The 27974-nt window shown below is 38.9% G+C and overlaps 1 protein-coding gene across 13 annotated transcripts in view; it reads left to right on the top strand.

Moving 5' to 3' along the window:
• GALNT18 (polypeptide N-acetylgalactosaminyltransferase 18) overlaps positions 1-27974 on the top strand; it is a 317660-nt gene that overhangs the window by 258542 nt on the left and 31144 nt on the right. For 11 of the 13 annotated variants that reach the window (XR_013951621.1, XM_080593302.1, XM_080593310.1 and 8 more), the window contains 3 exons: positions 2159-2344; positions 5972-6109; positions 10969-11064. Coding sequence is in view for 12 of the 13 variants with exons in the window: in XM_080593302.1 (XP_080449428.1) it covers positions 2159-2344; positions 5972-6109; positions 10969-11064 (420 nt within the window). In the remaining variant the exon portion in view is untranslated. Of the gene's footprint in view, positions 1-2158; positions 2345-5971; positions 6110-10968; positions 11065-17258; positions 17445-22482; positions 27070-27974 lie in introns of those variants that run through there. The other 2 variants (XM_080593305.1, XM_080593306.1) reach the window with 2 other exon arrangements.

The following is a 27974-nucleotide window of genomic DNA, read 5'->3' on the forward strand; positions in this document are numbered from 1 at the left end:
AAAGTCAAATTAGATTTTACTGATTAGTGAATCTGTACTAAAATTACAGATGAATGCACTCTTTGAATTTTCAGATTCTGGAAAAAAAAATCAGATATGTGGAAATACAGCTTCTTACAGACAGTGAACTTCTGGCTGAGCTTGTTGTCAAGATGGCATTCAGACCTAACTGAAAATCACACAAAAGATTTGGTGTTAGCATGTTGTATTTGGAGAGAGGCCATCCCTATTTAAAATGAGCAAAGGCTAGGCAGAGTGAGTAGGCAGGGCATGTAGTATGTGAATTGTGTTGACATAGGCTAAGTTATGACCATCTCTACATCTTCCTTGTCTTTTATTAAACTAATTTAAACAGTGTACAGTGAGTAACTCTGAAAATTTATAGTTGGATGTCAATGCCGTACTGAGAAATAGCTTGGATTGCAAGCAGGCATTAAGTGAGCGAAGACTGATGATACTTCACATTTAAACTTTATTAGGAAATATAGCTGAACCATTTAGAATTAAACCATTGAGAAACTAGTATTTTTGTTAGCTTGCTAAGCTGGATTGCCCACTTTATATGAAAATTAAAAAGAACACAAGTGCTGTTTCAAGATTATTACTTATTCCTGTGCCAGATCAATGAATGGCCTATTTCTTTTTAAGTATTTATGAACATCTCAGTTTCACTTTGATGTTGGTAGTGATCAAATTTATGTATTCTTGTAGTTTTCCAAGTTAGGGACACAAGACATGCTGAAGTCTTTTCAGCTGCCTTCTTGACTGTACCGTAGGTCCATGAGATAGCTGATCTTCCAGAGAGCTTTGAAAATCAAGGCTCTGTCTCTTCTCCCAGCATATGCAATTAGGCACCGGTTCAGAAAAGGCTTTGTAAACATTCTGAATCCATGCCACATTTTCTGGTCTCAGGAGCTGCCAAATGTCTAAATGCTGTATTCAAGCCAGATGTCTAAATATATAAAATGAATGACTGAACAAAGTGCCTCCTTAGTGGAGCATATGCCTATAGGGCAGACACACCTGAGGGGTCTGAGACCAGCTCCAGATCATGAACTTCTGCCAACCCACATCCCTGAGCACTGGGAGGGACACCAGATTATACACTCTTGGATGAGCTGGACAGGGAAAGGAGCACCTCACTTTCATTTTTGGCTATTTTGGTGTATGACACCAAACCTCAGGAATCTCTGCTAGCAGTATCATAAGACAAACTCCTTCATTCTCATAAGATAAATATCATAAGGCAAACTCCTTCATGCTTACTTTTCAGTGCAGTATGCCTATCTCTGGGACACTGAGGGACTTGTTCGGTAGGATCAAACAGTTTCAGTACATACAGGTTTTCATGTGAACAGCATCCACTAAACCATTAAGAATCTGCTGCCTTGATCTTTTTAGGAAATTCACATAATACGAGATGCACAGGAAAAGAACTTGCATGTAAAATATTTCAGCTACATCACTGACTGTTAAGGCTTCGGATGTTGTTTTCTCTTGAAGTGAAAGCAGGGAAGGAAATCAGAAATGAATATAATACTCATGATAAATGTTATGGGCATTAGCTCAACGGTGATACTGGTCAAATCTGAAACACACTTGAGCGGGTACACTAACCTACATTAGAAGTGTATTATCATTTATAAGGATAACGTGTTCAAATTGTTCATAGAACATTTTCACTAGATAATCTTCCTAATCTTTTGCACTCCTCAAAAGAAATAAACTTGATCCTTTCTGAGCTATGTTTACAGGAAAGCATAAGATGCATATATATGATCTTAAAAATTCCATTGGTTTAGTTTCTCTGTAATGTAAGGCTGGCTAGCCCCAGATTCTGAACATTGCATGTATGTGTTGAGAGGGACTGTGCAATCTAAGAGAAATAACTGCAAGGCTTTAAAACTTGAACCCAGATGCTATTGTATTTGGATGCCTTATAAATAATTTTATTAATAATCTTGAGGATAGCTAAATTCATCCCAGAAAATTGTGATGGGTGGCTAATGGTAATATACGAATTTTGTAGTAAGGTAGGTAGTGGTAATAATTCATGGTAAGGGAAGGTAATAATCTTCTCCTCCCACAACTGTCTAAAAACACCACTGGCAGTGGTGTAGGGAGCTGTCACTAGCAGGCTGTCTTTTTCTCTTCCTAGGTGTGGCAGTGTGGAGGGAGTGTTGAAGTTCTACCTTGCTCAAGGATTGCCCACATTGAAAGAGCACATAAACCGTACACAGAAGATCTAACTGCTCATGTCCGGAGAAACGCACTAAGAGTGGCTGAAGTCTGGATGGATGAATTTAAGAGCCATGTCTATATGGCATGGAACATACCCCAGGAGGTAAGTAACAAAAGCTTGTGTTTGCAAGCTTTGGCTTTACAGCCTTTGGGATTTGGTTCCTACTCTGAATTTTGATTTTCTGCTAGGAATTTTTTTGTTATTATTTGTATACATGTATAAATATGTGTCTCAGGTATAGACATAAAATACGTCTCTGCATATATGCTTACATATATACATGCATTCATAAATACATATGTAGCTATATCATTCTAGAAGTAATTCCTTTGTCTGCAGGTTCCTTAAAAATGAATTTCTTGTCAACCTCACTGACAACTTTGCATGGAGACTAAATTTAAACTAGTAGTTGTAGAAATGTGAAAAAAAAGAAGCATCAAATCCATATTACACGTTATTTTGAATTTGTGTCACTTACAATCACACAGTTAAAATTCTACCAGATTTTGAAGGGAAGCTACTAAAGGGCAAGGAGTGTTAGCATCTATCAATACAAAAGTGGTTGTATCAGTTGTTGTTATTATTTATTAAATGGAGGTGTCCTGACTGTGCCAATGTATCAGGAAATAAGCCTTTTATACTAAATTTTAGAACTAATTTGTTAAACAAATGAAATATAAATGTAGTTTGTGGATTGAACTGATTTCTTCAGGTCACCAAGTCTGTCAAGATGTTTGCATGCTAGATCTTGTACTGACAAAACTGATTTCATTTATAGTTTCAAAGAGGAAAAAAAAGTATTCTTATTTTTTTCTTCCATGTCCATTATTTTTCAACCACAATTGCACTAATCATTGCACTAAACTGCTTAAATAGATTGTAATGCAGATTATATTCTCTTTTCATTTTCACAAAGGCTATTGCTGTCAAACAGCAGTACAGACTTAAAAGCTGGAGACGGCAAGTGCTAAATCAGTTTTTAATAGTGCTAGCCTCTTCTGCAATGTAAGGAGTTGTCTTTGTTGTAGGGAAGAATCTATTAATACGTGTATCTACAGAACCAAGCATAAACAACCTTCATTTTTATTTCTTACCGCTGTCGAAAACTAAATAAGCACATACATAGCTACATATTTATTTAAAATACACTGGGAAATGGCTTATTTTTCACAACTGAAATAGGCCTTTAAAGCCTGAGTATACTCATTACCTAGTAATTGCTACAGGATGTTTGGAGACAATATGGGACCTTTATGACCATCAGAGGTTTTTCCTGTCAGATGGGGTCTGCAACTTAGAGGTGAGCCCATTCAAGTGCTGTTCATCCAGCTTCCATTTTTTGCCATATGGAAAATTGGGAAGGAATTAAACAAGCACTGGGACTTTGTTTTGTTCTGACAGTCTGATGTGTGCTCAAGTACCCCAAGTCAGTTGTATAATTCAAAGCTGTTTTAATCATCTTTATGTTCACTGTGCGAGTCCTGGTGCCAAGAATCAGGTCATAAGCTCTTAGGAGCTTTGGGACTTTCTTTTCCTTTCCCATGCTAAATTTTGCTAGTACCGAACAGATTCTAGAGCAGTAGGAATCGGGCATGTGCTTAAGAAAGGCTTCTGACCTTTTACAGGGAAGAGGAAAATAGCACAAAACTACACTTCCAAGCACTCTAATTGAATCAGTCAGTATATAAAGAAAATCTACATCATTAGTGTGAGACTGCTTTTATACATCAAAGGGTTAGGAGCAATGCAGTCTCTGGCTGGTATAAAAACATAATGAGAAAGGAGTATTCAGCGTAAAGTTATGTAAAAAGTAACTTACATCCTGTGGGACACTTTTAATACAGACTTCCATTAGGCAGGGTGCAAAGATACACTCTGCAAAAGGCTGGATGGGGATGGACTAGGTCAAATTCAGATATTGGACTGGGTAGCAATATTTTTGTTTCATCTTTGCTTATCTCAAGATTAAACTAAAGGTGAAATGCAGAAGAGAGAAAATCTTCAAAACAAACGTAGCTTAAGCTGAGGCAAAAAGATGTCAAGACATGATCATGAGAGACGTGCAGAGGACAGATGGATAGCATGACTAAGTACAGTTTTACAAGTGGATAACTATAGGAGTAATTCTCTACCCGGAAGCAGATGAAATAGTGCACTGGTAATGGACTGAGTGGGTCATTGAAATGTAGTTAGAAGAGTCGGGACTTTCCATAAAAGATGTTATTCCAAGATGTTAACCACAGGGCCTGTTTTTTCCATGGAAGAGTTCCCAAATCTGTGAAAAGCCCCACAATCCAATGTTTCCAAAGGTTTTTGTCTTTGAGAGCTAATAATAATAAAGGGAGTTTGACTCATTTGGCAGTGTGAAATGACTGCCCTCTTGGGATCTCTGTGTGTGGCTCTGAAGTACTGAAGGCTTCTAATGGGGATCTCAGATACCATGGTGATTTCTGCATCATAACTACTTAGATAAATAGATTTGGAAAAGCACTTAAAACCCCAAGGAAAGATTTTTCAAGTGTCAGAAACAAGAGCTATGCTCTGCATGTGTCCTCCCCTATGGTTTTTTTTCTTTTTTTTTTTTTCCCCCCCTCCCATTACATTCTCCACTTTGAAGGAACACACTCAATTGTTCCTGGTATTAAAGCCAGTGTGCCTTTTGTAAGCTGTTTTCCATTTCCAGCTGCATGGAAGTATGTGATTACTGAGGCCCCAGATGCCCTTTTTTACCTCATACAATAAAATGTGAAGAAACAAACATGGCTGCATGCAAAGTTGCATGAGAAAGGAGCAGGGATGCAATGGACCGATTTAGAGGGGAGGGTGTTTTTTTTAATAAATATCTTGTGGCTAACAAAATCTTTGGGGTATTTTTGGCCCAGCAAAGTCTGCTGTTTAAAAGAAAGTTTATTTATCCTGCATTTTGTTCCGAGGCAGAAGTGGTGGAGAACAACGTAGAGCAAAATGTCTCACTTTACTTCCTGTCAAACATCAGCCATGGATTTGCACTTAGATCCCTCTCTAAAAATTTCTGTTGCATGATTTTAATGTGATAAAGTATTGATTTTTATATACAGGGACTTTATGAAACTCACGTTTTATGATCTACAAAGAAGTATGTCACATGAAATTAGGTTAGCCAGAAATGTAAAGGAAAATAAAAATTGGGGGAGAGAACATTCCACCATTGCTTCTAACAAAAATATCAACTTCTCTTTTTACATTACCATAGAAATTTAATAAGTGATATTTCAGAAAGGTGACCAGGGCTTCTGCTCTTTCCAGTGAAGCAATAAACCCAGACTTCAGAAATGGCCAGAAAGTGTAATATACTAATGATTAGGCCACAGTGGGATGCCAGCAATAAAGTTGTTTCCAGGGCAACTTGCTACCTGCTGCCAATTGCTTTTGGATTTGGAAAGTGCCAGGATATTAGAGAACAACAGTTATATTCATTGGAAGCTAGATCTAAACCGCACTGAATTCAGTAAGAGTGTTTCCATTGACCAGAGCAGACTTTGAAAGAGACTCCACCATGGTGACCTATATTATATTTGGTAAGGGCACTTGCAGAATGTGTGTGTAACACAAACACTCTGTGGCCAGCAGGTGGAGATTATCATAGGTCGTGGTCATCTTTGCAATGAGGAGAGACTCTGGGTGATCAATTTATACAGAAGAAAGTGTATCACTGATGTGTTTCCTACTTTTTCTGTTCTTTATGTGCAGGACTCTGGAATTGATATTGGTGATATTTCTGAGAGGAAGGCCCTGAGGAAGAAGCTCCAGTGCAAGACCTTTAGGTGGTATCTTGTCAGTGTGTATCCAGAAATGAGAATGTATTCAGATACTGTTGCCTATGGGGTGGTAAGGATCTTGTTTACATTTCCTGTTTTAAAAAGGTGTTGGGGAAAAAGGGAGTAATCATGGAAGTAATTCATGAATACAATGCCTGGCTTCAAGTAAAATAGTGAGATAAACTTGAAATCCCTAAATTATTCGATAGACTGGTTAGTTGACAGAGATTGCTGCTCTGCTGTAGTTCATGCTGAGATACTCTGTATACTGTCTTCATCCCAGATTTTTTTTTCATTTTGTTCCATGGCTTGCATTCCATTTGATATTGAAAGCATGATTTTTTAGGCATATTGGAGATGTCAGTTGGAAGGATTGCAATCAGCAGGTGAATTAACAAAATAGGCTCAATATCTCAACTGCAGGCTACTTAATATTGTAGCCAGAGCCTCAAATGTTTCTATCTTGGGATTATCATTGTCATTACTTGTGTGACACTAGTACCCTTGTCTGTGTTGAAATCATGCTCGAGTTGCACTGTGCTAATTAAAGCAGAGACAATTCTTGCCCCTAGAAAACCGGCAATCTAAACAGAGAGGATAGGTGTGCACGACATGGAAGATGAACGTAGTAAGTTAATATGGGCACATAATAAGCTAGTGGAGTGAGGATGTCCTTTTCTCATTCTCTATCCAGTATTATATTCACAAAAATTTATTTCTGTGAATTCAATTTGTTAGTTTTTTTGTTTTTGTTTTTTGCATGCACATCCCAGTTAGGAAATGTAACCACTAAGAGTTGTAGTTACATTTCATACAAGTGAAAGATTTTGTTTGAGACATTTCTGCCCAAAAAGAAGCATGAGTTCTGCAGTTTGCCAGTGTGACTCTGAGAAGACTGTGAATGTTCCCTAGAGCAGAAGTTCTTTTACAGCAATTAAAGTGATTATATGCCCCACAAAGTTCCATGACCCCTTTGATGATCAACTGAAATGATTGTGCTGGCTTTTCATACAATCCAAAAAGAAAACACTTCCAACAAAGGTTTAGGCCATTGTTAAATGTGTGGCATGATGGTTAACTTCCAAAATAGCTCAGAACAATGCCAAAATCAGACCTGCATGCAAGGAGCCTCTTCCATTGACTCAGCGGTACCATGATCATTATTAGATGGTGGTGCAGAGTTGCCTGAGGAGAAGGTAGTATATAGCTGCTGATAGGTGCATGATTCTGCTTACAGGTACAGATTAGATAAGGTACTTGTTGCGTAGTCTTAGTATTAACTCAGCATCATGTAAAACGAAATGAAAGACAGTGAACAGTCACCCTATGATTTTATATTCTGCCAAGACTTTTCATCAGCCTTTGAAAGCTTTTGCTGGCTATATGCAAAACAAAAATAATCAGGAGAGTTCATTACAGAAATACTGAACTCACTGGTCAGCAGAACATGCACATTAAGGTACTGCATAATAAAACACATGATCCAGTCATTTGTCTGCAGAACATTTGTAGCCTCATCAGCTAAATAAGGTAGGAGGAGTGATTTCATTATTTGTACTACCACAAAAGGAGTGGTGGACAGCTGTGGCCAAGTATCTGTACAGGTAAAGGGGAGAGTATTTTATGAAATACACAGGTTGCTGTTTTATGAAATGCTTGTATGAAATAAAAAGACAGTGCCCCAATCTTTACACTAAGAGTTCCTGTGATCTCTAGTCTTCCTTCATGTCTGCTTTCCTGTTCTCTTGCAAGTCTTAACATAGAGAAAGGTGTGATATTTCAAAGAAAGTCAGCTGCTTGCTGATTCTTGTAAGTGCTTCTATTCATGAACTGTCTTAATTTCTTTTTGTAGAAATACTAGCATTATCATTAATTTAAAAAATAAAAATTACAAAAGCCATCTGAATAGGCATCGTTTGAACATCTGGAAACGAAAAGCTAAAATGGAGACATTTTCCTCTTGTGTTGCTCAAAAGGACTGAAGTTAGGTATTGCAATATCCCAGCATGGTATTAGATTACACGTGCAGTAATTATTTTTGCCAAATATAATAGAATGAAATTATGCACAGAAAGATATATATATATAGTTTAAATGTAGCCTTTCATTTAAAAACATTGTAGGGTGACTTGGTTTGGTGTGGGTTGTTTTCTCTTTTTTAAGATGATGCATGTGCATTTCCATTATTCTCAACTATTTCTCTTGAGATATCCATTGGATACCAATTCCAGAGCTCACAGAAGTAATTATTTGGGTTACTTTCAAAAGTTATCAGCACACTGTGTCCACAGAAAATGATTTGTTTACTTTAAACCTGCAGATTTGTCTCTTTGTTATTTCAGAGGTTGGGACTAGGTTTTGGGAAATAAAAGTTTCTAGAGCTCTTCTTCTTCCTAGGTACTTCAGGTGTGACATAATTAGGAAAATGACTATCAGTCCTGACAATTCTAGAACTTCCAGATCCCTCTGTCAGGAAGAGAATATAATACAGTAGCACTGGCAAAATACTGGCCTGAGAATCAAAGATCTGAGGATTTATGAATTCTGCAGTACATTCAGAGTTAGGAGAAAGCAACATAAGTGGGGCCAAAAGTATTTTGTGTAGGGCTAGTTCCCTGATTCTAGCTCCATGTTTGAGATAATTTTGCAAATACAAAATTTCAGTAGTATATCTCTGTGTACTGTAAGGCTGTTAAGTTTAAAAGGGAGCAATTGGCAGTACTAATTATTTCTTTGGGGTTTTTATTTGTTTGTTTGTTTGTTTTCAGTGGGGGGACTGGCAACCTGGTTATATTTTGGGTTATAATTAGTAATTAATATCTCGTTAGTCTAAAACTGCATTATCGAGTTAATTTTGGGTTGCCACATAGCCATTAGATTTTGGAAAGGGATAGTTTCTAAGAATCTTGTGACTTTGTACAAGAGGCTAGTATGTGGTGGCTTCTACGTGGGCCTCAGATTTTGAAACAAGTCTTGTAGTCATAAGGCCAGTGTCTTTTATTCCCAGTTTTCTGTAGTGTTTATTTCTCTAGGAATATTTTATCTTAATTGTAGAGTTGTTGTTTGGGAAAAGAGTTTGAGAAATTCAGTCTGGAAAGCTCCTGTTATATCTTTGTTTTCAAAGGGGTCTAGCATTTTGTTTCTTTTTCTGTAGTGCCTGATCACTGATACTGCCGCTGTTAGGGCTAAAGTTCATGGTTGTTTTTACAGCTTGGGACCCTAAAGTCTCTGAATCTGTTTTACTTCTGGGCCAGCCCTTTAAGATAAGTCATATGCTGATGTTGGCCAAGGCAGAGGTGTTTTGCTTCCTTTATCATGGGAATTATTTTGGGAAAGGTTATAATATTAGGGTTAGGACAAGTGGTAGAGTTTGAGTTTGTGGAAGAGGTTTTAAAAAGCTAAAGCCGGTTACGGATCCAGGCTTGAATAAATAAGGCTTGTATTTATCATTGATCTGGATAAAGAGTGTTGCCTAATATCTGATTACGATTAGAGTCATGGTTGTGGTTATGCTTAAGGCTAATGGATATAAAGATTAGAGAGAGGAAATTTCACTTAATTCTTTAAGTTTGCACCTAAGAATAAGGCCAATATTATCATAGAATCATAGACTGGTTTGGATTGGAAGGAACCTTAAAGATTTGATTTGCCCTTGGTGAAGCCATGTTGGCTGTCACAAATCACCTTGCATTCTTCCAAGTGCCTTAGCGTAGCTTCCAAGAGGATCTGTTCTATGATCTTCCCAGGCACAGATGTGAGGGTGACCAGTTGGTAGTTCCTAGTGTCTTCCTTTCTACACTTTTTAAAAAATGGGTGTGATCTTTCCCTTTTTTCAGTCACACATTGATATTGAGCGCATATTTTTCTCTTTGATATTGAGATTTGTCATGTCTGTTACCAAAGTTAGTTAGGTTTGGAGTTAAGGTTTGGAAACCTTGTGAAGATGAGTTTATGTTGATTTTATTCACTGCCTGACTTCAGTCTCTGTCTTGTCCAGTTCTTACATACCACTGCACTTTTGGATTTCCTTTCTAAGCATATCTATTTATTTTTCTCAAAGGAGGTCCCTGTACGCAGCTGGCAGGACTGCTCAGTCTCTGGTGGTTGCAAACTACATTTGCCATCTTGTGTTCTCTGAACCAATCTTATACCACTGTACACCTTTGTACATGCCCATGGGTATGCAACCCACATCTTTGGCATTACACTCTACAAAGACCTTTTAGCCATCTGTGCTCATTAATTTAGCACTTCACTTACAGAAAATTCTGTCTCAGCATTGCATAGGTAACATATAGGGATCAGCGAAGAACCAGGCCAAGTGCTTTGCAGTCCTTTCATGGCTGGATTGCTGTAGAAGGGTTAGTCCTGAATAATGTGAAGAAGAGCTAATGCATACCAATGGGCTAGAAGTCTCTAAGTGTCAGCAGAAAGGATTTTTTGAATTGTTTCCAGAAATCAAAAGAATCTCCTGAGTGATTCTGAAAAACAGTTTTATTAGAGGGCTTTCTCCTGTGTTTAAAACTCCATCCATACTCCTCAGCTACCTTTACACTGTTTAAAAAAAAAAAAATATATATATATAAATAAATAAACAACTCTTTTGTATATAGGGTGTACCTTAGAAGCATAGATTATTCTATAAAAATATTTAAAAATATATTTATAGAAAAAAATGATTGCTCTCTGAAGGCTTTTTGACCCCTACCCTCCCTGAAATCTTGTGCAACATTATTGAAATCAGTAGTGTTAGATTATCTACAAGGAAGAATTTAGTCCAGGTGCTTCACATATCTTCACTTCAACAAGTATTTTTACTTCTGCATATTTCAAGTACATACAATTTTATTGGGAAAAAAAAAGAATATAATCATACTTCTTTTTCTGATCTAAGACTTGCTTGATCTCTTTCTTTTTTGTTTATTTTAGCTGCAGAATTCCTTGAAAAGTGATTTGTGCCTTGATCAAGGGCCAGACACAGAGAATATCCCAATCATGTATATCTGCCATGGAATGACACCACAGGTTAGTTTGGCTAATGATGTCGTATATTGCTGCTGCTGTTTCTAGACTGTGTAAGAGGAACCATCATGTACCTGTCACTGTTTTCCTGCAACAAAACCTCCTTATGCTGTTTAGTATCTCTATTACAGAAAGGTAGAAAATTAGTTCTGCCCTAAGTTAGGAATTACTGACATAGTAGCACTTTGACAAAGAAGTTTGTTCATTCATTTTGAAAGAATTTAAGGAGTACGAGAGTCAGCATTGATACAGTTTTGTTGATAAAAAGCTTTCATTTCTGATCTGTGTGTGGTGTGTGAATGACAATGCATTTTTAAATACTTTATGCACATACATGAGTATATTCATAGTTTATACATTATCTGAAACATCTTCTTTACTTGGTATGTTTACTGTCTCATTTTCACAAATCTGAAATGTACAGCCCCCTTCTTCACAAATGTACAGCCCCCATCTGTGTCAAAAATCAAAACCCAATCATCAAATCTTTTTTTAAAGCTCCTTTTTTTCTTTCTCTGCTGTTGTCCTATTACTCTAGTATGTGCCAAAGACTAAAATTACCAAAGTCCTTCTATTTTCTTACACAACATTAGTATTTATTAACTGGGCAAACAAGAGGATAAAAGCTCCCTGAGTAGCCAAGCATCTGGGCATAGGTGAAAGCATTTCTAGGCAAATCCTGACAGTAAAAGTAACATTTTGCATCATCTAGAACATGTTTGTTAAAGACAGATGTGCAAATTATATAACACTGAAAAGTAACATAAGCAAAAATGGCATAAAGAAAATGTATATATTTGTGAAAGTGATTGGGGCCTCTGAAAAATCCCTCCAGTTTGAATTATTTTTTTCTTTGACAACCTCATTTGCTTTCTCAAAAGGGGCCCTATTGTGCCCTACTTAAATAATGTGGTTTTAGCAATGGAATTGTCAGTTATGTGAATTGACAAAACAGTAAACAGATGATCCTAATATTTTAGATATAAACTTTGAGCAAAAAAGTAATCTTGTCCTCTGTACCTGGATATCTTAGCTGGAAGCATGAATTTGGTAAAATGCAGATGAGATTCTGTACTTCCTTGCCAAGTTACACATGCTGTAACTGTGTTTTGTAATGACTTCCTTTGCGAGGTCCTTTAATATTGATCACTAGTGACATCATGTTTGAGTAAGTTATGAATGATAAGGACAAAAATATCTGAATATCCCATCCATCAGACTCATTCATTGCAGGGGCTGTGGCTTGTCACATAATTACGTAGTACCCACTGTTTGCCTCCAGGATGTTTTTAAGCTAGTCCTTAGCGTTAGCTAAGGCACTGTGTAATTCACCCAGAAGCCAAAGCCATTATTCTAAATCTTTTGGGAGGGTTCTCTAACTCTATTCTGGCATATCATCTGACTACAGTCATAGCTGTAAAATCCAACTAGAAATTTTAATTATAGTTAAGAGGCAAACAACAATAACAACAAAAAGTCGCTTCAGTAAGCACAGTTTAGTATTCACCAGATAAAGAACTACCTTTGAATGTCAGCTGAAGTTCAGGATAAGTGAGGTAGTGATGAATAAATAACAAAGGGAAAAGGGAAAATTCTGTTGACAAGATTCTGATCCTTTCATAATTACAATTTGAACTGTGTCTCCTTCCCGTTACTATATATATTTTGTAACAAATGGTGATTAAAAAAAAAAAAAAACACACAAGAAAAACACGTGAATATGGCGGTATACAAGCAAGATCCTGGTCATGAGTGAAAACTTTAAGAGCATAGTCTTTTCTCTATGTTACAGATTACTTTAGAAACAGGGAAAGCTCTAACAAAAAATATTTCTCATACTTCTAAGAGATATCCATTGCACATATAGAGTCTCTTGTTACAGCAGAGATACAGCCACATGCATTTCCTCTAGCATATCAAAAATATTTGAATAAATATTCCATTTAATCTTAGTGAACCTCCTAGTGAGTACAAAAGATACAGGTAAGATGTTAGTTGTATTCTAGTAGTGGTGAAATGCTAGGGGAAATGAAAGGGGATTACTTTGCTCACTTGTCAGTCCTTATAGAAACAGGTTAGTCAAAAAGTTTAGTCTTATGGTTCAGGTTTGTATGACTGAAGGTTTTGGTGAAGCTGGTGTTAGCTCTGGTGCAAAGCTTTGCTGTCACAGCTATACCATATTACTGTTTCAGAGCTAGATCTGGCTGCCAAGATCTATTCCCTCCTATGCAGTTTAAACTGCTGTTTGTAGTTATTGCTATAGCCTCTGTTCTAAGCTGAGTAACTTTATTTTTTCTTTTTTCACCACTACCCTCTTTCAAATGTTTTTGGATTCTTAGCTTTCTGTGTGGGAAATAGCTTAGATGAGCTATTTGACATCAAGTAATCATTTCAGAATTGTATATATGGATAGTTTTCTTTTAGCATGTTTCATTCAAGAAAGAAATCACTGAAGAAAATAGGTAACTGTGTACCTGCCATAAAGTCCATACTTCATCTTTTGCAGACAATATTGAGAACAGAGTAATATAGTTTACAGCAGTAGTTAAAACAGGTTCCTACTATACTGTTCAGTGGTGGTAAAAATGTTGCTTTAGTTGCGTGAAAACAGCTCAGAGGCAAATCACCATGGCCTGCAGTTGGCCAAAGAGGGTGCACTGGATACAGGCAGCCTGGGGGGATGTGAAGAAGCAGACCCCCTTCCATGTGATGGTAGAGGGAAACTGGAAAACTGGGAGATGTGGTAGACTGGGAAGTAAGGGAGAAGGTGACAGGAGAAAAATGTAAAGGAAAAGAAGGGAAGACAGAACAGAAGTTGTGGCAGAACGGTACAAAACATAAAGTTTATGTGGGGTTGCGGGATTTATTTTTTTAAGTGCTTCATGCATAAAAGCATTAAGATACTGTTTTAATTCTTGAACTTGAAGGAGCAAAGCCACTCTTCAGTCATACATTTAGACCTTAAAGAGCTCCATTTCCAGCAGTGTCCCAGTTTTGCATGCAAAAGTTGATTGCTTGTAGCTGCAGTAAGTACATGCCCCAGGCTCAAGTGAGTTCTCTTCCTAATTCTGAGAACTGTCTGAGCCTGAATGTTTGGTGTTGTTTAAGACCACTGTTTAGTCAGGCCTGTAATCTTAAAGGCAGACTGGTGACAGTATGTCACTTGCATTAAATCTTCTCCTGAGTATTTGGAAGATTCTTTGCTTTAAATGAAAAACCACATTATTAGAATTTTATAACTGTTGGATGATAAACAAGTACCATCAGTCAACGAAGTGATAAGTTTTAAGTCCAGATTTACACTGAAAAGTGCTTGGGACTGAGGGGAAAATGGGCAGTTCTGTGTCTTCCCTTGTTCAGTCGCTTCTGGCTCATATCTTTCTCAATTGATAAGCAGTTAAACCAGGAATCCCATCCAGGGATGTGAAAGTCAATATAAAACAGTTAGATTGCGAGGAACTCAAGTTGAGGACCAGTGTCAGAAGACTAGATTGGGTGGGAGAAGTACTAGAAAAGAAATGCAGGTGAGAAGGGACACTCACCCATTCATATCCTTTCATGTTCTTGCAATAGATTGCAGAACTGACACTCAGAAACAAATGACTACAGCCCTATCCTATGAAGTATTGCTTCTCTACTGAAAGCAATGTAGGAAAGCCATGCCAATAAGCAGAGTTGTGCCAGCTTACACTGCATTAGGCTCTGACCTGAAAGCTTCATGTTGCATTCTAAGCACAGCGTGTGAAGTACTGGAAGCAGCAGTTACAAGAACTCTCTTGAGCTTCTAAAAGCTCTTTGTATGATTTATGAGTGCTCCTTTTTAAATGTTATTCATGTATATTTTCATAAAAACTAATTTTTCTTCAGTGTAATTTCTTAGCATGGTGGTTGTTTGTAGACAGATGCTTGTTAATTTGTAAACAAGAGCATATATGAGTAAAAACAGCTATCACTGAAGGCATTTTTACTCAGTAAAAAAGTACAGGATTGGTCACAAACACCAGTTATTTGGTGAACCCCAATTTGTAAGCCCCTGGAGAGGGAACCATTCATAGATATTCATCAAATAATTACCAAAATAATTAAAATCTCTTGGCAAATATGTTGGAGGGAAAAATAAATAAATAAATACAAAAGAAAGAAAGAGAAAGAAATCTGATAGTTTATTTTCAATGAGTAATTTAGACATCTCCAGAGCAAAACTAATGTGATCTTCAGGTTACTGAGGCATTACAAATACAAGCATCTCAAAATTGAGTTTTAATAGAACCTTAATTGTACTAAGTCTGTTAGTGTGAAAATTTTTCTTCAGATTCCTGTGTCTAGTAAGATTTGCATTGTGTTGGACAATCATCTGTGCTAGGAATGCTGGGAGAATAACCATGTGCTTTGTTAGAATGACCATTTAGAGAATTTGGAAGCAGAAGCACAAGCCCTCTTAGGAGTGCCTTTCTGTGTATCTGAAGTACTCTGACCAAGAACCATTATAAACCATACTATAATGAGAAATTAACAGATAAAATGTCATTATATCCTTCCCTACAGTTCAGACTTCCCATGGCACCTTTCCGTTTGCTTTAAAAATAAAATCATGGAAGTACTGAATGCTGATGCTGCTCTCCCCTGACAGTCTTGATTCTGCTGCCAACAGTGCACCACAATACTGCTGTCAAGAAAAGTATTAGATAAGGGAATTTCTGAAGTTTGAGAACAGCATATAGCTGTGATGACTCAGATCTCTAGATGGCTTATGGATGAATACATGTTCTTTTTCTCCTGCAGCTGGAAATTAGACTCAGAGAAATAATAATTATTCCAGACCCAAAATACAGCATTCTTAGAAACTATAATGAAATACTTGCACTTCATATATATATATATATATTTATATTTTTTTTTGCTATGTAGAAGTAGGACCGTGTTTTTATGTGTGTGTGTGAAACACCTAAGTGTTGCAAAGCAAGGCTTTGTGTAAAAATATCATCAACCAGATGGCCCCACATCTAGCAGCCGCTGATACTAGCACATTTCAGGAAATAATGAACAGAGAAAAGCCTGCTGATCTGGATCAATGACTGACCCTTCAAACTTGAAAAATCACTGCCCTGAAGATGAAGCATCTACAATAAACACTTTCAGGGAGTTTTTTCTAAGAAAGAAAAAGCAGCAGAGCAGCTGTTTTAACAGCTGTCAGTCACTTGCTACCTAAGGATGGCTGCTTATGTTTGTCTTCAAGGTAAATGTTAGACATATTCAACATCTGTGTATAAGACAATTGAGTTCCACTCGCATCTGCTCTGTATAGTACCTTTTCTTTTTAAGGACCTGCTAATATGTTGATTTGAATTTAGCAATTATGTGGTTTATGATATTTATTTTGTTAATAATTATGTGTGCAGAAACACAGAGTGCTATACAAAAACTGAACTGTGCAAAGCATCCAATTACATCTTGGCCCAAATACTTAGCAGTGAAAAGTCACGTTGTGCAGTACAGAAGAGAATAGGTTTTTCCTCTCTTCATACAGCCAGAGTACATCAGTATTCATACAAAGTGAAGCAGCTGCATCAAGAGAGTGGCAGCTTAGCAGGTCAGCCTGATTCTTTCAGGACAGACACGACAACTGGGCTTCAGCGATCAGGTCACACTGCTGGGCACCGAGTTAAGCCCTATGTACTTCGTAGCATGGCCACCTGAGATTCTCACAGCTGTGCAGCCTTTTTCCTTGTAGTCTCTGTCTGCAGACTCTACAGATCAAACGTCCCTGCACAGGGGTCTGTGCTTAGTGTTCTGCCCGAGACTGCATTTGACAGAGCACAAACTTAGGCTCATTTTCCTTTAACTTGTTCACTAAGGCTTGTGGAATGATCTAAGCGCTGGTGCTAACACTACTTCATGCACATGCGACATGCTTCCTGGGAACAAGGGTATTTGTGCAGTAAATGTTAGTGGAACTAGAATAGCTGTTTTTTAATCTAAGGTTTTTCAGCTCAGTAAAAATACAATTAATAGAAGATAAGGTGACTTGCAGATTTCGTGAAACTGCCTAGCAAGGATGATTATAAGCATTTATGGATTCTAATTTTTATTTTAACTATATTCTTTAAAAGGCCTAATTGCTCTGACAATATCTTATATAACGTACTCCTGCTGAGTAGCTTACTGAGGCTCTTTATATTTCTCTTGATTTCTTTCAGTGCATAAATCCTGGTTTGATCATTGTTGTGGTTTAACCCGGCTGGCAGCTAAACACCACACAGCCGTTCGCTCACCCTCCCCCCTCCCTCTCTGGGATGGGGGGAGAGAAACGGGAAAGTGAAGCCTGTGAGTTGAGATAAAGACAGTTTATTAAGACAGGAAAATAATAATAACAATAATAATAATAATAGTGATAATGGTAATAGTATTAACAATAATAATGTGTAAGAAAACAAGTGATGCACAATGCAATTGCTCACCACCCGCTGACCGATGCCCAGCCTATCCCCGAGCAGCCGGCCCCCCCACCCCGGCCAGCCACCCCTATATATTGTTTAGCATGACGTCAGATGGTATGGAATACCCCTTTGGCCAGTTTGGGTCAGCTGTCCTGGGTCTGTCCCCTCCCAGCTCCTGCTGCACCCCCAGCCTGCTCGCTGGCAGGACAGAGCGAGAAGCCGAAAAGTCCTTGGCCTGGTGTAAACACTGCTCTGCAACAATTAAAACATCAGCATGTTATCAGCGCTCTTCTCATCCTAATCCAAAACATAGCACCCTACCAGCTACTATGAGCTACTTAACTCTGTCCTAACTGGAACCAGGACAGATATCCACCCCTTATTCCATACCATTTATGTCATGCTCAGGTTACACTCTGTCCAATACATTCTAATTAATCACCATTTTCATCTATGATATATAGCAATCATGGTAGTGATGACATACATTATTATATAATAATTAACATACTACAATTCAACTCATGGGCTATTCTCACCCAGTATCAAATCCCCTTGAGGTACACACCGGACCTCCCCATTCTTTTGCATTACCCACCAAGTGCATCCAGGTCCCTGAGCAAAAGCAATTCCACGAATGGGTTTGCCTTTTCCTGAGGCAGGAGTAGCCCAGACTGTTTTACCCAGCATGTTTCTTACGTGCACTACAGGAACTTTATCCCCTTCTACAGTGCGTAACAGGTTTGATTGGGCAGGTCCAGCTCGGTTGGCAGATCCCCTGGTATTGACTAACCAGGTGGCCTTTGCCAAATGTGTATCCCAATTTTTGAATGTCCCAGCACCCATTGCTTTCAGTGTAGTCTTCAACAGTCCATTGTATCGTTCAACTTTTCCAGAGGCTGGTGCATGATAGGGGATGTGATACACCCACTCAATACCATGTTCTTTGGCCCAAGTGTCTATAAGGTTGTTTCGGAAATGAGTCCCGTTGTCTGACTCAATTCTCTCTGGGGTGCCATGTCGCCATAAGACTTGCTTTTCAAGGCCCAGGATAGTGTTCCGGGCGGTGGCATGGGGCACAGGATATGTTTCCAGCCATCCGGTGGTTGCTTCCACCATTGTAAGTACGTGGCGCTTGCCGTTGCGGGTTTGAGGGAGTGTGATGTAATCAATCTGCCAGGCCTCTCCATATTTATATTTCAGCCATCGTCCTCCATACCAAAGAGGTTTTGACCGTTTGGCTTGCTTGATTGCAGCACATGTTTCACAGTCATGAATAACCTGTGCTATAGTGTCCATGGTCAGGTCCACCCCTCGATCACGAGCCCATCTGTAGGTTGCATCTCTACCTTGATGGCCTGAGGTGTCATGGGCCCATCGGGCTATAAATAATTCACCTTTATGTTGCCAGTCCAGGTCCACCTGAGCCACTTCAATCTTAGCAGCCTGATCCACCTGCTGGTTGTTTTGGTGTTCTTCAGTAGCCCGATTCTTGGGCACATGAGCATCTACATGGCGTACCTTTACAACCAGGTTCTCTACCCGGGCAGCAATATCTTGCCACAATGCCGCAGCCCAGATGGGCTTGCCCCTGCGCTGCCAGTTGTTCTGCTTCCATTGCTGTAACCACCCCCACAGGGCATTTGCTACCATCCATGAATCAGTATAGAGATAGAGAACTGGCCACTTTTCTCGTTCAGCAATATCTAAAGCCAGCTGAATGGCTTTTACTTCTGCAAACTGACTCGATTCACCTTCTCCCTCAGCAGCTTCTGCAACTCGTCGTGTAGGACTCCATACAGCAGCTTTCCATCTCCGATGCTTTCCCACAATACGACAGGACCCGTCAGTGAACAAGGCATATTTCTTCTCATTTTCCGGTAGCTTGTTGTACAGGGGGGCTTCTTCAGCACGAACCACCTCCTCCTCTGGTGATATCCCAAAGTATTTGCCTTCTGGCCAGTCCATAATCACCTCCAAGATTCCTGGGCGACTGGGGTTTCCTATTCGAGCCCGCTGAGTAATCAGTGCAACCCACTTGCTCCATGTAGCATCAGTTGCATGATGCGTAGAGGGGACCCTTCCTTTGAACATCCAGCCTAGTACCGGCAGTCGGGGTGCCAGGAGGAGCTGCGCTTCAGTACCGACCACTTCCGAAGCAGATCGAACTCCTTCATATGCTGCCAATATCTCCTTTTCAGTTGGAGTATAGCGGGCTTCAGATCCTCTGTATCCCCGACTCCAAAACCCCAGGGGTCGACCTCGAGTTTCCCCAGGTTCTTTCTGCCAGAGGCTCCAGGTGGGACCATTCTCTCCGGCTGCGGTGTAGAGCACATTCTTTACATCTGGTCCTGTTCGGACTGGCCCGAGGGCTACTGCATGAACTATTTCCTGCTTAATTTGTTCAAAGGCTTGTCGTTGCTCAGGGCCCCATTCAAAAGCATTCTTCTTACGGGTTACTTGGTAGAGCGGGTTTACAATCAGACTGTAATTTGGAATATGCATTCTCCAAAACCCCACGACACCTAGGAAAGTTTGTGTTTCTTTTTTGCTAGTTGGTGGAGACATAGCTGTTATTTTGTTGATCACATCCATTGGGATTTGACGGCGTCCATCTTGCCATTTTATTCCTAAAAACTGGATCTCTCGTGCAGGTCCTTTAACTTTATTCTGTTTTATGGCAAAACCGGCCTTCAGAAGGATTTGGACTATTTTCTTCCCTTTCTCGAAAACTTCTTCTGCAGTGTCACCCCACACAATGATGTCATCGATGTACTGCAGGTGTTCAGGAGCTTCCCCCTGCTCCAGCGCAGACTGGATCAGTCCATGGCAAATGGTAGGGCTGTGTTTCCACCCCTGGGGCAGCCGATTCCAAGTATATTGGACTCCCCTCCAAGTGAAAGCAAACTGTGGCCTGCACTGTGCTGCTAGAGGGATGGAGAAAAATGCATTAGCGATATCAATTGTGGCATACCACTTGGCTGCCTTTGATTCCAGTTCATACTGGAGTTCTAGCATGTCCGGCACTGCAGCACTCAGTGGTGGCGTGACTTCGTTCAGGCCACGATAGTCCACTGTTAGTCTCCACTCACCATTAGACTTTCGCACTGGCCATATGGGACTATTAAAAGGTGAATGAGTCTTGCTGATCACTCCTTGGCTCTCCAGTTGACGAATTAGCTTATGGATGGGACTCAGGGAGTCTCGGTTGGTGCGATATTGCCGCCGGTGCACAGTTGTGGTAGCGATCGGCACTTGCTGTTCTTCAACCCTCAGCAACCCCACAACAGAAGGGTCCTCTGAGAGACCAGGCAAGGTAGACAACTGTTTAATGTCCTCTGTCTCCAAAGCAGCTATGCCAAAAGCCCAGCGGAACCCTTTTGGGTCCTTGAAATATCCTCTTCTAAGATAGTCTATGCCAAGGATGCACGGAGCATCTGGGCCAGTCACAATACGGTGCTTTTGCCACTCATTACCGGTTAGACTCACTTCAGCCTCCAATACAGTTAACTGCTGGGATCCCCCCGTCACACCATAAATACAGATGGGCTCTGGCCCTTTATAGCTTGATGGCATTAGAGTACATTGTGCACCGGTGTCTACCAAAGCCTTATACTTCTGTGCGTCTGACGTGCCAGGCCATCGAATCCACACAGTCCAATAAACTCGATTGTCCCTTTCCTCCCCCTGGCTGGAGGCAGGGCCCCTCTAGTCCTGGTCAGAATCTTCATTTCTGTGTTTAAAGGACTGCCTGCTGGAAGTTGGAGCAGCAAACCTTTCAGAGAACTCCTTTTTCCCAATTGTTTTCCTTTGCAATTCACGTACCCGTGCCTCTAGGGTCGCAGTAGATTTTCCATCCCAAGGATATTCAACATCTCGGAGAACCACCGTAACTAACTCGGGGGATAAGAGGGTGGTGGTGAAGGAGAAAGGGAGAGTGAACAGGTAGGGAAACATGTCTTCCCCTGTCCCCTTCACAGATTGGCTCCCTAACGAAAACAGGCAATAGGTGTAATTGCTAATAGTTTCCGAGATATGGGTTCCAAAGTATAGAGTCGACGTCAGTGCTGAGTACAAATACCAGGTTAAAGTCGTGACCAGATATTTCATCATTTCATAAGCCATTGTTACACCGCACAGTACCATAACAATCTTAAACCAGGGCCCGGAAAGGATAAACAGTGCAACAGGGAGCACATACAGAAAGTAACGCACCATAAAACTCAATTTGGAATACAGGTACAGCAGACTGGAGATTAAGGCAATCAACATCGTGACTAGCAACTATTAAGCAGGTCCAATACTTATACCAATTTTAGTTTAACACACTCTGGTCAGATTTGTCGATATCTCAACCCTTCGGGCCCCACGTTGGGCGCCAAAAAGACTGTTGTGGTTTAACCCGGCTGGCAGCTAAACACCACACAGCCGTTCGCTCACCCTCCCCCCTCCCTCTCTGGGATGGGGGGAGAGAAACGGGAAAGTGAAGCCTGTGAGTTGAGATAAAGACAGTTTATTAAGACAGGAAAATAATAATAACAATAATAATAATAATAGTGATAATGGTAATAGTATTAACAATAATAATGTGTAAGAAAACAAGTGATGCACAATGCAATTGCTCACCACCCGCTGACCGATGCCCAGCCTATCCCCGAGCAGCCGGCCCCCCCACCCCGGCCAGCCACCCCTATATATTGTTTAGCATGACGTCAGATGGTATGGAATACCCCTTTGGCCAGTTTGGGTCAGCTGTCCTGGGTCTGTCCCCTCCCAGCTCCTGCTGCACCCCCAGCCTGCTCGCTGGCAGGACAGAGCGAGAAGCCGAAAAGTCCTTGGCCTGGTGTAAGCACTGCTCTGCAACAATTAAAACATCAGCATGTTATCAGCGCTCTTCTCATCCTAATCCAAAACATAGCACCCTACCAGCTACTATGAGCTACTTAACTCTGTCCTAACTGGAACCAGGACAATCATAGTAAAGTTAATAGAAACCGTGACCTTGATAGCAATGGAAGCAAAATTCGGTGTTTTGCATTTTTTCTGATGTGTGCCTGAGAAGCTAAACCCATGGAAGACCTTTTCAAAGCTGCAGCCTCTTTAGACTATGGAACAGGTGCACAGATGTTCTGTGGAATTTAGGATGTAAAGAATATAGAATTTCCTATTGTATGTTTTTAAGTTTGATTCTGGCAAAATTCTCATTAACTTCAGTGCATAGTTTCAGAAAGAGAATCTGTTAATCTGATTCTAGTTTTGGAGCAGATTTTATGTTGAACCATTTGCCATGAGTAAATTATTTTTGTGCTAGCAGTGGTTTGATTCAAGAGGCTTTCTGTTGATACAGATTATGTGACCTGTTACCCAGTCTTCTGTATTGCTTATCTCATTCAAATGCAGTATCTATTTCCATGTAGAGGAGATTCTCTTAAACTGAAGAGAGTTGTCCATTTGCAGGTGAGGATCACTAGTATTGCATTATTAGCTTGTAAACTACACATATGGCTCTGATAACTATGTTCATTGTCTCAGCAAATAGACTGTGAGTGATTCATAGATTGTATTTTTCAACTGACCAACTAAACTCGTCTTTATAGTAGTAGAACCAGAGTCAAACCTGTCTCTTCATTTTACTAATTTATCAAACATAATGAATATGGACTGTGCCATAGATGATGTGTGTTTCAAAAATAAAATAATTTTAATTTTTGTACTTCTTAGCCCTAGGGTTATCTGCTTCATGTTGAATTCTATTGCCTTTCTATACGACTAAATCCTATGTTAGCATTATTGATATAGGAGGAGATGGACATACAGTTACTGTCTCTATAGTTTAACTGGAAAGAACTTATTCAGTATTTTATAAAATGGGTGAGGCTGATGCAGGAAAATAGGGTAAGCAGAATATCAAAGGAATTGGTTTTCAGGCTGTTTAATATCTTGTCAAAACATTGCATTTTATAGAATTCAAAGCACACTTACTAAGCTTGTTGTGGTCACTCTAAGAACTTTTCTCTCTAGTTTACAATTTCCTCAAGTATCTGTACTACAAAACCCACGCTGAAAATGTCATTGAAACAAACTGTTGTGAACAGGTGCAGTGCTCAAGAATTTTAAATTATCAGAGCATTTCAAGCTCTCATGTACTGTTTTAATTTATGAGAGATTATAGTTGTTAGTCTGAATATTATACAAGAGATCAAAACTGTTCTTTTTTGGGATGTAAAAACGTACATGCATTTTCAAGCAATTTTTTTTCTTGTGTTGTAACATATAATTTTTTGTATGGATTCTTTTGGCCGAGAGGATTTCAACAAGTTAAAGCATCAAAATATTTTAAAACATATGAAATATCGCTGAGCTCCTAGATGATAAATCTGGCACTGGATTTTAAATTCATATTCTGTGCTTTTCATGTTGAACACTAAGCCGGTGAAAGCTAACGCTGCTTTTCATACTTGGTTTGGTTCAGGTGCATAGGCTTACAGTAGTTTATTACATATACCCAGTGAGCTGATATCAAAAAGCTTAGAGGTAACATCCCCTGAATATACTGGCTGTTGTGTTTTTGAAGCTGCTGCTGACTTCTGCAATGGTTGGCTAACATCCTGATGTAGAAGCCTGAAGTTGGTCCAGTCAGAGATCTCACTTTGGCTCTTAGCAAATAAGCACTCTATGTACAGAGCACCATGGTGTTTCTCCATGTTGGGTACTAGACCTGCTGAAAGCAATGGAGGACTGCCACAGAGGGACAAAGTATCTTCACAAAGGAATACAGCTTGTAGCTCAGCAGCAGTGAAGTGGTATTCACAAGCTTGAGACCATCAACCATGGTTATAAACACTTTGCGATCTCTGCAACAGCTGCATACAGGCCAGCTGTGCTATGCAGCATGGCACTCGCACTCAGTGCTGCCTTGGAGAATACCCCCCAGCTAGGCATGAGATACCAGGCCCTAGGTATACCCTGCCTTCCCTGGAGTGGAGCTTGCTGTCTCTGGCCTTGGACACGATGTGACCCATGAGGAGGTAAGAAGTCAGAATCTTAATTATTTCAGTGGTACCTCACAAATGTCCAAGCATTTTTTTTCTTTTAACAAAGACTTAGGCTTCTGAGGCTGCATAACCACAGTATGTGGATATTCCATATGTTGCTTTAGTACTGAGTTGAAATATTTTTTAAAAATGAAATGAACTTCCAATTTCCTATTAACATTTTCTCTGCAGGGTGGAATAGGTTTAAAAATGTCCAAAGTTCAGTTCATTTTAATTTCAAAAATACACAGTCCAGTCAAAAAAGAAGGATAAGTCTTTTGTTTGCTAAAGTGAAAATGTTTTTAATTAATGGCGTTTGGAGAAAGAAAACAGCCATGTTGGGTAGCTGTAGTGTCTCAAACTGATGCAATTTGAGTATTTCATATTTTGTAAGTCCATTAATTTTAAATAGATCGGAGTTGTAGGTCTGCTTGTTATGGAGCAATTACTGGAGTTATCCATGTTTTAAAGATGTCTCTTCTAATTGGAAATTGGCATTTCAATCTGCAGTTTTAAAAACCAATTGTCGCTTATGCTATAAATTCAGCATAAAACCAATATAGTTATTATAACACATGTAGAGCACTTGGAGATTGATGTTTTAGTAATTGTCAGATGATTCTCAATTTTAACATTCTTTTGATTAATGTTGTACTATATCATTTGTTACTTCAAAGTTCTGGAGGTCAGATTTTTGTTTCTCAAATTCTTGACAGAATGTGATTAACTGTTAAGAGAGGGTAGTTAATACAGTTGATAGAAGTTCCACTTTAAAATTTCTTCAGTTTTATTGATAATTTTATTATGTCATTCCATTAATTGAAGTCATTCACTGGCTCATTTGGAATTCATGAACCAAATTCAGTCCCCATGAAAGCATATGTAACTCCCTCGGTAATTACATGAGCCATATTACTTTCACAGCATTCATTCAAATTCTGATCAGCTATTCAATTTCAGCTAGTTTCTCTCTTGTATTGTTCACCATTTCCAGAGTAGGGTGTTTTGCAAAAATGTTTATGGAATGATTGTTTGTAGTGTTTTTCTGTGAACCAGGGATTTTTTTGGTTTGTTTTCCTCCTGTTCATTAGCCGTCTTTGTCCAATCAGGAAGCAGAAAAAATATCAGAAATTATTTCTTCACATAAAACCATGATTGAATATTTATGAATAACTCTGGAAAAAAAAAATCAGCATTGATTTGTAAGCCAAGAAAAGAGCTGTGTTTGTCAATTTATTTGGAAATCAGCAATCCAAATAGCCCTTACCAAGAGCTGAGTTCAGTCTAAACCTGGTCATATTTAGAGAGTAGAAGTACTTTTCCAAGAAGGAAGTATGACACTTTAATAAGTACAGTCTTTAATTTAGCCCTGTTTCAAGAACCAGTGGCTAATAATAACAGCCAGTTAGATACAAATTAGGAATATGGCGCATAGCCATCTAAAAGCAGATGATAAGCTATCATAAGCATTGACAGTAGCTGTTGGAGTCATCAAGGCTGATACCATTATGGAAACTGTAATTTAATGAATTACCAGTTACAGGACTTAGAGGTAAGCACGTGCAAGTATACAGCCTGTAGCATATCGAAGATTACAGTAAAAAAAAAAACACTCTAATCGTCTTCTTTGGTTCTTAAATCTATAGATCTATTAACATGTCAAATAAGCGGCGATCACAGTTGGTAGTTCTTTGAATTTTGATTCAGGTTCTGAAGTTTCAATTAAATATTCAGATTAAATGTTGATTAAACAAATGAGATGGCATAACACTGTTATGCCAAGCATATCTGCTCAGCTGGCTGTCCATAAAGGCTTATAGCAATCAAGCAAAAAAACTGATGAATGCATTTAAATCATTCAGATGTTACTACAGTCTTAACTTTGTTATTTGTTTTGCATTGATTGCGAACATTTGCTTTGTTTCTCATGGTATGCTAAAGATGTAGTGATTTGTTCAGCATGCATATTCCTTTCATCTTATATTTTTAGTCCTTTCAAATTCTGAAATTAGCCTTAAAATTTTGAGGTCAAAATGACTCACTTGCTGATGACATCAATTTTGGAAGGAAAAAATAGCAGTACAACTTAACAACACAGAAGATTTGTTAAAATAACATGTCATTTAAGGTTCTCAAAACCTAGGAAAAAGTGACATAGGTTACCACATTAAACCTGGAACTTCTATTGATTGTGCTGCTTTCTTTTCAGAATAGAACTCTGTGACTGAAGGGCAGGGACAGAACTCAGTAAGAAAGAGATAACATGCCTAGGATGATAAATCAGAGTTGTGAATTTCAGATCAGTTTTGGGTTTTAGTCAGATCCTCTATTTGATATTACCATAGGACCAAATCCTCAAATATTTAATTTATTCAAGGGAGAAAATCACGTGCTGTTCAAATAGAAATTTACAAATACCATTGCATTAATATAGCAGAATGTAATAAAAAGGTTCCCTTTCTCATACTGTGCCTGAAACAAATTCTCAGGATATGATCATACAATGGGTACAACTGACTTCAGCATATTGTATTATGTCAATGTTACATAAACATCATATAATTACTTAGTGTTGCTGGGCAGAATTATGAAAATGATTGGCTAATCATGTTCTTATTTACTTGTTTCCAATGCAGTCATGACACTAAGTCCTCTCACATACGGAACTGATATAACCATCAAATTTATACTTTCTCTTGTCACTATGAATTTGGTGGTTTTAGGAATTTCTGAAGTAAACAGATTGCTTTTTCCTAGACTAAATTTTTAAATTCAATATTGTAAGTCACAGGGGTAATTGTATGTGTTTGCATAATGATGCATTGTGAGAACTGGGTCCTTCCTGAGCACTCAAGGCAAATTTAAGTGTGAATTGTCAAGTGAGGTAAATGTTATTCTGCCAGATGTGTGACATACATAGTTAATATACTGAAGTACCTAATTTCCCACTTTCAATAGGAGGCATACTGAATAATTATGGTTTAACTGTTTGCTACAGAATGCCCATTTCTGGCTTCCAAATGTAAGTTCGGAAAGTTCCCATCAGGAAAAACACTCCATGGTCTCAGGTAACCATCACTTCCCCAAAAGGCTAAAAGTTCCCCAGGAACTGAGATAGATATAAAAGACACTGATATTTCTGACACCTGCTTTTAGTTTATCAATGTGAGCAAGGTACATCTTAAGGAAATTAGTTAACTTTTTGAGTTAACGAGGAATTAAATTTTTGAGTTAATGAGGAAATGAGTTAACTCATGAGAAGAGAAGGCTCTAGGGAGACCTTACAGTGGCCTTCCAGTACTTAAGGGGGCCTACAGAAAAGCTGGAGAGGGACTCTTTGTCAGGTAGTGTAGTGATAGGACAAGGGTTAATGGCTTTAAACTAAAAAAGGGGAGATTTACTATTAGATATAAGGAAGAAAGTCTTTCCTATGAGGGTGGTG

Source organism: Anser brachyrhynchus (genome assembly GCF_964034855.1).
Source record: "Anser brachyrhynchus genome assembly, chromosome: 5".
Lineage (NCBI taxonomy): Eukaryota > Metazoa > Chordata > Aves > Anseriformes > Anatidae > Anser > Anser brachyrhynchus.